Source organism: Leucoraja erinacea, chromosome 2, assembly GCF_028641065.1.
Source record: "Leucoraja erinacea ecotype New England chromosome 2, Leri_hhj_1, whole genome shotgun sequence".
Taxonomy (NCBI): Eukaryota; Metazoa; Chordata; class Chondrichthyes; order Rajiformes; family Rajidae; genus Leucoraja; species Leucoraja erinaceus.
This window is the reverse complement of record NC_073378.1, coordinates 11,260,818-11,273,018: the sequence shown is the minus strand read 5'-3', so window position 1 is coordinate 11,273,018 and position 12,201 is coordinate 11,260,818. Positions and strand designations below refer to the sequence as shown.

General features: G+C 42.0%; 1 protein-coding gene across 9 annotated transcripts in view; it reads right to left on the bottom strand.

The window, feature by feature from the left end:
* The window catches only part of LOC129706915 (FH1/FH2 domain-containing protein 3-like), a 649,864-nt gene that overhangs the window by 57,962 nt on the left and 579,701 nt on the right, over nt 1-12,201 (bottom strand). For all 9 annotated transcript variants that reach the window (XM_055651616.1, XM_055651562.1, XM_055651571.1 and 6 more), the window contains 3 exons: nt 10,168-10,326; nt 2,473-2,655; nt 756-875 (listed from right to left, as the gene is read on the bottom strand). In XM_055651616.1, coding sequence (XP_055507591.1) covers nt 756-875; nt 2,473-2,655; nt 10,168-10,326 — 462 coding nt within the window. The remainder of the gene's footprint in view (nt 1-755; nt 876-2,472; nt 2,656-10,167; nt 10,327-12,201) is intronic.

Below are 12,201 nucleotides of genomic sequence, written 5' to 3'. Positions count from 1 at the left end.
CTGCTGGTTTTGCAGCTTTATTATTTTTCTTGTGATTTTTTTTAATGATACTGCCTGTACGGGAAATTTATTTCGTTGTCTCAAAGTTCTAGGCAATGACAATAAAATTTGAATACAAGAATACAATACAATTTTTCAGTCTGACTGGTCAAATGGATGCATGTAGTCTTTGTGGGCCCTTTGGTGGTTCATTAACAGAGGTTAATACTGGAGGTGGAGCTACCCACAGAACAATCTTTATAGAATGCAATCAGCTTATAATTAATAGCAGTGGCTAATATAACAATGTACCAAAAGTCATACTTCACTGTACAATCAGTTCTTAAAGATGCATTCCTACTCGTATATTGAACAATGCACAGATCCATTTCCTGTTTGCAAAGGTCTCAGATCTCCTGCACGGATGTGGTGTTGTTTGGTCAAGAACAACTGCATTATGCAACTCTGTACAGAGTCTGTACAAAGTGCAGATTCAAAGCTTGACTGAGGCTTTGTTCATCCCCCACAGTAAAATCCAAGCAATACCTTCCAATGGAAATTGTACAGGTATTTTAAATCAGGGAAGGAATCCAGTCTATGAGGAGAGGGAATACAATGCATGGCTTAAGCAAGGAGCCTGAACATGTCCTCCTTGTGCTGTGACAAGATCATCTTGCATCAGTTTACGACATCCCAAAACTATTCTCGCTCAATTTTAAAAGCAGATTTATTTCACATAAACAATGAGAAAACTGGTAGTAGAGACTTAGACTCACATTTGATGCATTTAAGAAGTTCCCTATTGCCAGTAATGTACCCAGGATGTATCTTAAAGTTTTATTTTTCTCTAACTGGTCCATTCCTTCTTTCAAATCCTGTAGAGGCTCTGCAACTTCCTGTAACCAGAACAAGGGCATGTCACATCTTCAAGATCAGAGTGCACCATTTATTGAACAATATATTTACACTCACACTATAAAGCGAATGTAGCATTGACATCCTGGAGTCAGAGAAGTTGCATATATCACACCACCAACAACAACTACAACAACAACAAATGGATACTTATTGAAAAAGGCAGATGGAGAAATGACATTTGATGTGAAAATTCATGGCATGCACACCATAAATATTCCAGACTAGTTCTGCTGTGCACCCAAGATAAATGATAAAGCACGACACAAAGTGCTGGAGTAACTCAATGGGACAGGCAGCATCACTGGAGAAGATAGATTGGTGACGTTTCATATTGGGGTTCGACCCAAAACGACACCTATCCACGTTCTCCAGGGACTCATTAACACAGCCTGATTATTGCACTTTCAGCGATAATACTGCACCACCAGGTGTAAACAGTCTGTCTGTCCCTTCCTTCTTTGTGTTTTAATAGTATGTGTTAAAATTTATGTTTTTAAGTGTACTTTAGCTTGTGGGGGATGGGGAGTTGGGGGAACTTTTTCTAATCTCTTACCTCGACGGAGATGCGATTTTTTTCCATATCGTACCACCGTCCGCACTGCAGCCTAACATCAAGCAGTTGGCGGCCATTGCTGGAGACCAACTTCCAGAGCTCCATCGCGGGTGCCTGCAGGCTTTAACATCATGGAGCTCGCTATCCCTTTGCCAGGGATCAACCTCTGACTTCCAACCGTGGGTGCTTGTGGACTTTTACATCGTGGAGCCCACGGTCTCTAGTCAGAGAACGACTTTGTGAACTCCAAGCCGCAGGAGCTTCGACCGCCCCGACGTGGGGGCTTCGACCGCCGGCTGCGGGAGCTTCGATCGCCCCAATGGATGGTTTGACTGCCCCCGATCGCGGGAGAATAAAGAGGAAGAAGATTGGACTTTTTTGATTCCCGCCACAGTGAAGAATGTGGGGAACCTGCTGTGGTGGATGTTTATATTAACTTTTATGTATTTGTGGGTCTTGTATCATTTTTTTCCCGTATGGCTGTATGGTAATTCACATATCACTGTACCTTAATTGGTACATGTGACAATAAAACACCTTTGAAACCTTTGAATTACTCCAGTATTTTGCGTCTCCTTTTGTAAACGAGAATTTGCAATTCCTTGTTTCTAAATGACCAAGAATCTGGATTGAAAACTCTTTTCCAAATCCATGCAGTTTATTAACTTAACATTGTCACAGTAGTTCTTAATTTTTGAGCATTTACAATTTTCTCTAATTACATTTGTACCCTAATGCCCTCACATGTTCAAACTACTTTGAGTTGCATTATTAACACAATATGTAAAATATGCCTTCCACAATGAATACTTTCGGCCATCAACAAACATGCAAAAATGAATGAAGCATGCAAATTTAAACCCTATATTTTTCATTAACATTTGATACTGACAACCATTATAAGCAGTAAGGTCTCCAGTGGACTTAATTTATTCACCTACTCAGCTGAACTCTGTAAAATTAATGTGTTTTTTTTTTAAACACCACAATTCGTAGACCATTTTTTTCTAGGTTTGAATTACCTTCTCCACTGTTTCATGGTCAAGTTTGAAGGCCCAGAGCTGTAGTCTCGCTGAGAGTTCACTAATGGAAGACAAGGTTAGAAGAAACTGTTCTGCAGAGCCCAAGGGAATGTCAGGATTCAACAGCTGGGCCTCTTGGATCTTCTGTTTTTCTTCTTCAGTAGGAATCATGGTCAAGATTTTCTAAAATTAAATCAGATTTACAACAGACGTTTACTTGACATAATTTGTAGGGAGGTGCATTTTTTACGTTCCGAGTGTGATCTTCTCGCTTGATGGGCTTCTCCAACAATACAGGTTAAGAGATGAATTGCTGTACATCAGAGCAAGTTTGTACTTTCAGCTCCTAATTGTTTGATCTCTCACAACTCCTCATATATAAGATTGATCACAAGGCCTTTGATCGATCCCTCCATAGACTAGTGTACAATGCCAATTCTACAACCTACCTTATTGCGGACATTAGATTTTTTTTATCTGGAACTGTCTGGAAAAGTCTCTGACTCTGGAAAAGTCTGGAACTTTTTCTACAATCCTGCATTCATCACTCTGGTATCTCCTCATTACATTTTGTAGTTGTGTTTCACGGCAATAATAAAACTAAACCTAACATAAATTTAATATGTGGCTGGGTTTTAAATGCCATATTTAAAAATATTGCTGATATATAAAGGTTTTGTATAATTGGTGATCCGTAATATTTTTATATTGAACATCCAAACCTGAGATTTGAAAATGAGGGAAAGTTACTAACAAAATTAATAAGCGATGCTTTGAAATTTTAAATGCTGCCCTGCTTTGAATCTTAAAATAGAGTATATTGTTCAAAATCTTTCGATCTACACTGCTGACATTTTGTAACATGCAAACAATAAGAGTTTCACCTAAGATGCAATTTTTGGAAGAATCTGCTAAGCAGGACAGTAAAGACAAAATTAAAAAAACATTCAAAGTGTAACCAGAGACTACAATGGGAGTTAGGCTTCAAGCAGACCCAGAGACAAATGTACAGGACAAGGGGGTCATAGTTTAAGGATAGAGGGGAAATCCTTTAGGACCGAGATGAGAAAAACATTTTTCACACAGAGAGTGGTGAATCTCTGGAATTCTCTGCCACAGAAGGTAGTTGAGGCCAGTTCATTGGCTGTATTTCAGAGGAAGATAGATGTGGCCCTTGTGGCTAAAGGGATCAGGTGGTATAGAGAGAAAGCAGGTACGGGATACTGAGTTGGATGATCAGCCATGATCATATTGAATGGCGGTGCAGGCTCGAAGGGCCGAATGGCCTACTCCTGCACCTATTTTCTATGTTTCTATGTACAAGTGGCCTTTTCCCAGTTACAATATTCCCTTTATCAGTCTTTTTCCACTGCTGAGGGTTCAAATCTAATCTCAAATTTTATCCATCTAATTCAAGTTGATGGTCTTTTGCAGTATCAAGGCAGTTGCCATTATTTGGCTGAAATATTAAACTGCCTCTCGAGCGTATTTTAACTTTAGTTTAGTTTAGAGATCTAGTTTAGGAAACAAGCCCTTCGGCCCACCGAGTCAGCACCGAACAGTGATCCCTATGCACTAGCACTATCCTACACACACTAGGGATAATTTACATTTACCAAGCCATTTAACCTGCAAACCTGTACGTCTGTGGAGTGTGGGAGGAAACTGAAGATCTCAGAGAAAACACACATGGTTAGGGGGAAAATGTACAAACTCCGTACAGACAGCACCCATAGTGAGGATGGAACCAGGGTCCCTGGGGCTGTAAGGCAGCAACTCGACAGATGCACCACCATGCCGCCCCCTAATGTAAAAGATCATTAGGGAAATTGCAGCATACACTGACGTCTAGTGGAATCACTGAAAGGCATGGGCTACCGTCTACACAATCTATTCACAATATCAAATCGCATATGTCCCACCTGCGGCAGAGTCTACAGGCCCCTCATGGAAACAGATCATCTTCAATCTGGAGGAACTGCCTAAGAGGTTTCCACGATACGACGTCTAAAAGCAGCAGCCTTCCCACTGAGTTCCAACCAAATTTGTCCCCCAGTCTCCTCGTGCTCATTTATCAAAAAAAATGATTGGCTGAAAATTGGCTGCTGCATTTCCCACAATAAAACTGTCACTTCAGTTGTAAACTACTTTGAATCATCCCAAAGCTGCACAAGATTTTGTACAAGTAGAAGTTTTACATTTTTGTAATACAGAAGAGTAAAGCCCTTCAGGAAATGGAAACATTAATTCCACGGCACTTGCTTTAATTTCCTTGCGATCTTTATGCTGGTGAGTGGATGGGAAACCCAAATGATTTTGAGCTCTAAGATAGACACAACAAGCTGGAGTAACTCAGAGGGACAGGCAGCATCTTTGGAGAGAGGTAATGGGTTATGTTTTGGGTTGAGACCCCTCAGTCTCGATCTGAAACGTCACCCACTCCTTCTCTCCAGAGATGCTGCCTGTCCTGCTGAGTTAATCCAGGATTTAGTGTCCATCTTCGGTGTAAACCAGCATCTTCAGTTCCTTCCGACACATGGATTTGAGCTCCACAGGACTTGGATTGATCAGTGATGTGTCCCATCCCATGTGATAATTGGTACTGGTCATCTAAACTTCAAGTCAGTTCAATGCAGAATGAAACAACAACTAAGTTACAGAGATAGGTTGAATAAGTTAGGTCTTTATTCTCTGGAGCGCAGAAGGTTAAGGGGGGACCTGATAGAGGTCTTTAAAATGATGAGAGGGATAGACAGAGTTGATGTGGACAAGCTTTTCCCTTTGAGAATAGGGAAGATTCAAACAAGAGGACATGACTTCAGAATTAAAGGACAGAAGTTTAGGGGTAATATGAGGGGGAGCTTCTTTACGCAGAGAGTGGTGGCGGTGTGGAATGAGCTCCCAGTGGAAGTGGTGGAGGCAGGTTCATTGGTATCATTTAAAAATAAATTGGATAGGCATATGGATGAGAAGGGAATGGAGGGTTATGGTACGAGTGCAGGCAGGTGGGACTAAGGGGAAAAAAAATTTGTTCGGCATGGACTTGTAGGGCCGAGATGGCCTGTTTCCGTGCTGTAATTGTTATATGGTTATATGGAAAGATTAAAGCAAAATTACTGAATAACATCTGAATGGACCAAAGAGAAGATTTTCATTTTCAATTCATGTTTTCTATAATATTTTAAAGTATTTCCTCTCCGCGTAGCCCTTTTCCCTTGCCCAGCCCCTCCAACTTGCTTATTTCACCAACTCTGTCAATCATCAAAACATGGGTGAGAGTAAGGGATGAGAGTGAAAACATATTACCAAGATGAAAACCCATTAACAAATATCACATGGGTAGGTCTTGAAATGGAGGAGTTAACAGTGGAACTCCACGCTGATTTCCTGTAGCCCATTTCCCAGATAAACTGATCAAGAGTTCGAGGAAGGAAATACCTCATAGGTATTAACGATGTTTCTTTATCCACAGATGCTGACTCACAGGGCATGTGTTTCCAGTGATCTAGCATCTGTTTTTGATTTCCAGCATCTGTTGTGATTTTCTTTTTGTTTTGTTTCTAACAGTTAAGAACATTCCTAAAAATCTTTCGTAAGTATTTTAGTTTTTCTTGGATGGTATATTAAAGGGGTAATGTTAGAGACAATTGCAACCTGTTGATAGAGTCATTCAGGACTTTTGGCTCAACGTGTCCATGCTGACCAAGAATCCCATTAAGGTGGTGACTTAGTACAATGAATACATCACGTGACGGGTTGGCAGGTACTTTCATAAGGTTTAAGAAATATTCAGACAGGTGCATGGATCAGATAGGTTTACAGGGATAGGTTTCATAGCAAAAGGATTTGAGTATAGGAGCAGGGAGGTTCTACTGCAGTTGTACAGGGTCTTGGTGAGACCACACCTGGAGTATTGCGTACAGTTTTGGTCTCCAAATCTGAGGAAAGACATTCTTGCCATAGAGGGAGTACAGAGAAGGTTCACCAGACTCATTCCTGGAATGTCAGGACTTTCATATGAAGAAAGACTGGATAGACTCGGTTTGTACTCGCTAGAATTTAGAAGATTGAGGGGGGATCTTATAGAAACTTACAAAATTCTTAAGGGGTTGGACAGGCTAGATGCAGGAAGATTGTTCCCGATGTTGGGGAAGTCCAGAACAAGGGTCACAGTTTAAGGATAAGGGGGAAATCTTTTAAGACCGAGATGAGGAATTTTTTTTTCACACAGAGAGTGGTGAATCTCTGGAATTCTCTGCCGCAGAAGGTAGTTGAGGCCAGTTCATTGGCTATATTTAAGAGGGAGTTAGATGTGGCCCTTGTAGCTAAAGGGATCAGGAGGTATGGAGAGAAGGCAGGAACAGGATACTGAGTTGGATGATCAGCCATGATCATATTGAATGGCGGTGCAGGCTCGAAGGGCCGAATGGCCTACTCCTGCACCTATTTTCTATGTTTCTATGTTTCTATGATATCGGTCAAACAGAGTTAGGAGGGTCTCGTGTAGATGGGGCTTGTTGGTTGGTGTGGGCAAGTTGTGCTAAAGGGGCTGTTTCCACACTGAATAGATCTCAACTTTGCTCTTTTTAGCAGGCTCTTTATAAAATCTGTTTGGACAGTCACGGGGCATTGGAACGAAATGAACAAGATTATATCCTACAGGATTACACAGTTTCAATGTATTTCCAGTTGTATGAGAGATGGTGAGACCAAATCTGGAGTATTGCGTACATTTTTGGTCTCCTACTTTTGAGGAAGGACCCTTGTGATTGAGGCAGTGCAGCGTAGGTTCAAGAGACTGATCCCTGGGATGGCGGGACTGTCATATGAGGAAAGATTGAAAAGACTAAGCTTGCATTCACTGGAGTTTAGAAGGATGAGGGGGATCTTATAGAGACATATAACATTATAAAAGGACTGGAAAAGCTAGATGCAGGAAAAATGTTCCCTATGTTGGGTGAGTCCAGAACCAGGGGCCACAGTCTTAGAGTAAAGGGGAGGTCATTTAAGACTGAGGTGAGAAAAAATGTTTTCACCCAGAGAGTTGAGAATTTATGGAATTCCCTGCCACAGAGGGCAGTGGAGGCCAAATCACTGGATAGATTTAAGAGAGAGTTAGATGGAGCTCTAGGGGCTAGTTGAGTCAAGGGATGTGGGGAGAAGGCAGGCACGGGTTATTGATAGGGGACGATCAGCCATGATCACAATGAATGGTGGTGCTGGCTCGAAGGGCCGAATGGCCTCCTCCTGCACCTATTTTCTATGTTTCTGTGTTTATATTTACACATTTAAACTGGCAAAGGAAGGAGGAAGGGTTCTATGGATGTGGAAATCTGTTGCCTGGGCAAAATGGTCTACCTTAAGGCAGAGGGGACAAAGAACATTCACTTCGTGAAGTATGCTTCCCTTGGAATCTTGCTCCTGTGTAGTAGGAGTAACACAATAATAAATCCGTTCTTTATAAACTGATTTACAAGACAGCCTGCAGTACAGAGGAAAGTTAGTCCTATGATTGATTTTGTTTGCTAACTGTTAAACTCACAATCACTTATAAAATTTAAAAAAAGATCATCTTTTCTTGCTGATTGTCACCATCGACTAATTAAATATTGGGGCGATCACCTCTGGTAGAAACATAGATGCATAGAAAATAGATGCAGGAGTAGGCCATTCGGCCCTTCGAGCCTGCACTGCCATTCAATATGATCATGGCTGATCATCCAACTCAGTATCCTGTGCCTGCCTTCTCTCCATACCGCCTGATCCCTTTAGCCACAAGGGCCGCATCTAACTCCCTCTTAAATATAGCCAATGAACTGGCCTCAACTACCTTCTGTGGCAATGAATGCCACAGATTCACCACTCTCTGTGTGAAAAAAGTTTTTCTCATCTCGGTCCTAAAAGATTTCCCCCTTATCCTTAAACTGTGACTCCTTGTTCTGGACTTCCCCAACATCGGGAACAATCTTCCTGCATCTAGCCTGTCCAACCCCTTAAGAATTTTGTACGTTTCTATAAGATCCCCCCTCAATCTTCTAAATTCTAGCGAGTGCAAGCCGACTCTCTGGAGTACAAGCCGGTACTCTGGTTTCCTCCCACATCCCAGTGATTAGCAGGTAGGTAGATTAAACGGTGGTACCAAATTGCCCCTCGTGGGTGGGTGATAAAATCTGAGGGGAGTTGGTGGGAATGTGGGGAGAATAAAAAGAGGATTGATGCAAATAAGTGCTAGACTCAGTGAGCTGAAGGGCCTACTTTCATGCCATATAACTCTATGACATTAAGATCAGACATCAGCATTATGGAACCAAATGGATTAGAGTTGGAGTATACGAGAGAAGAGGAGAACTTCTTCAAGGTAGGCTTAGAAGAAGGGTTTCGTCTGAAGAAGGGTTTCGGCCCGAAACGTTGCCTATTTCCTTCGCTCCATAGATGCTGCTGCACCCGCTGAGTTTCTCCAGCTTTTTTGTGTAACCTTGGATTAGAGTTGGGATGGGCACAAAACCCCCCCTTATTTCTTTCTTGCTTTGGCTGTGGGAAAACTTGAAACACTTAACTAAGTTGTTAGTTTGTGAGACTTACAGCTAAATATAATTGGTGTTTGTCTGATCCCTTTTGACAATAAACTAAGCAGCTAACAACAGAATTCTCGCTGAGAGAATTTTTCCAGGCAAACCCAGCTGCCGTCTTACACAGAGATTTATTTTCCTCCTGCGGACTGCCACTGCTGTTCGAGATAAGGTGAAAGGACCGGAAAATTAGCATCTCAACTTGAAGATGCCTCTTTCAGCACAAAATTGAGCTGTGACTGTCAGAAGTTAACTTGATGAATTATGGTTAGAGGGGGGAAAGCATCTTGATCAATTATACTGTGATTCACACTTAGATTTGCAGTCAAGTCCAAAATGCCAAAAACAGCAAATAAAAGCTAAGACTCCTGCCTACATTAGAACATAAACAGCATCCCTCAGCACTCACCTCCTCCACCAGCATTTCTTACATTCCCACCGTAGCCAACTTTCCTTGTGCACTTCAATAACAATAATAATGGAATATTGGACATTGGTGAAACAATGCTGATGTTTGGTATTAGAAGGCCAAAATGTTCCTCTTCCTCTCTTATATTTAGCATTATATTGCTAAATTGAACACAGTATAGTTCTGGCTATTAGTAAGATGTGGGTATCGCTGGCAAGGTCAACATCTATTGCTCTTTGCTGATGGCCCTTGAGAAGATGAAGATGAGCTAACTGTGTGAACTACTGCTGTGCATCTGGTGAATCATAGAAACATAGAAAATAGGTGCAGGAGTAGGCCATTCAGCCTTTGGAATCAGCATCGCCATTCAATATGATCAAGGCTGATCATCCAAAATCTGTACCCCTTTCCTGATTTTTCCCCATATCCCTTGATTCCATTAGCCCTAACAACTATATCTGACTCTCTTGAAAACATCCAGTGAATTGGCCTCCACTGCCTTCTGTGGCTGAGAATTCCACAGATTCTCCAATTTGTCACAGGGTTTAACACCAGCGTTATTGTAACCATGGTATTACACCATTTGGTTTAAAAGGTAACCGTGACATTTCACATAAAACTGTAATGTACCTTGCTAGATTGACCCAATGTGTCAATTATTTAAATCTTTATTTATTGCATAGAAACGTACAGTTGGATTAACATACACACTCTTACCTCTATTCCTTCCTTGTTCAAGGCATATTCATCAAAGTTAAGAATTGCAGTCTTGATTGTTCTTGGAGGAGGTAATACGGTCATTCCAATGTTAATGGCATTACTCCTCTTTGAGTCTAACACAATCACTTCCTGCCTCTTCCCATCTGCAGCAGTTTTCTGAGGTAAGAATATTGGAATTACCCAACACAGAATTTAATATATGTGCACATAATGAATAAGCTTATAGCGAGGACTGAAACAATATTGACTATAGGCTCAGAACCCACCACATCATACCTGAGGTGCCAAAGTAAAGGAAAATATCTCTTTCCTCTTTCTTCCATGTGATAACTCAACAGAAAGGGTCAACATTAAGGGCAATATTTACCTTGTTGGGAGTTTCTGGGATATCGAGAGTATCAAGAGACACAATATTGAGTGAATTAAAATGTATAGAACCACAAGACCACACTCCCAGGCGCTCCAGATGGGAATTTCAGATGGATCCAGCTGCCCATACCCATGGGCGGAAATACTGGAGGAAGGGGGGGGACACACACACACATCACCCCCATGCTTTGAGAGGTGGGAGACAATCCCCCCCATGTTTTGTAATCCAGATTTTATCAGACGCTTTCTAAGGGCTGAATTGGCCCGTTCGCGGGACTTTTCAGCGCCCGGTGCGGATTAAAATCAAACTGCTGCATCGATCGAGGCTCCTGATGTTGAAGCCCCCGCCGGCCCATGAAAGGCCCCACGAACGGGCCGATTCAAGCCCCACGATTCGGGGCGGACGAAGCTGCTGTTGCTGGAGTTCGGAGTCGGTCACCAACCAGGTCAGCTCCCGATGTTACCGTCCACAGGCCCCACGGCTGAAGCCTCGTGTGTGTGTGCGCATGCGCGCGCGCAGCCACCAAGAAATCGTGTCCCGTCCATGTTTTAATAGCGATTTCCGTGCCTGCCCATACCTGACCGACATTTTCTTTTTCCTGAGCAGTGCCCAAATATAGAAACATAGAAACATAGAAATTAGGTGCAGGAGTAGGCCATTCGGCCCTTCGAGCCTGCACCGCCATTCAATATGATCATGGCTGATTATCCAACTCAGTATCCCGTACCTGCCTTCTCTCCATACCCCCTGATCCCCTTAGCCACAAGGGCCACATCTAACTCCCTCTTAAATATAGCCAATGAACTGGCCTCAACTACCCTCTGTGGCAGAGAGTTCCAGAGATTCACCACTCTTTGTGTGAAAAAAGTTCTTCTCATCTCGGTTTTAAAGGATTTCCCCCTTATCCTTAAGCTGTGATCCCTTGTCCTGGACTTCCCTAACATCGGGAACAATCTTCCTGCATCTAGCCTGTCCAACCCCTTAAGAATTTTGTAAGTTTCTATAAGATCCCCTCTCAATCTTCTAAATTCTAGAGAGTATAAACCAAGTCTATCCAGTTTTTCTTCATAAGACAGTCCTGACATCCCAGGAATCAGTCTGGTGAACCGTCTCTGCACTCCCTCTATGGCAATAATGTCCTTCCTCAGATTTGGAGACCAAAACTGTACGCAATATCTTTCATCATCACAGATTCCTTACAGCCTGACTTGCCTTTCACACAAACTTGTATGGCCCGAGCTATTGTCAACACACTTTTAAAACTATCCCACTTTCTGTAAATCTTTTTGCCTGGAAACAAATTACTTTAATCAAGTTTTGCAACTTTCTGTCCAGTACCATCAAAGATGACCTTGCCCAGTTTAAAACTTTAACTTGTGGACCAGCCCTTTCCTTATCCATAATTATTTCATGTATTATACATAAAGTCAAACAAATTCTGCCTAAAATTGATTACAAATGTATTTGAATACAGGTTAAACATGCCATTTATGGAGAATTCAAATGCTTCTCAACAAAGTAAACATCAATGGAGACACAAGGAATTGCAGATGCTGGAATCTTACAAAACTCAACGTGTTGCAGTAACAGCGGAGGGAACGGACAGGTGACATTTTGCATTGGCACCTCCCCTCCAGTTCACATTAATATCCCCCCCCCCC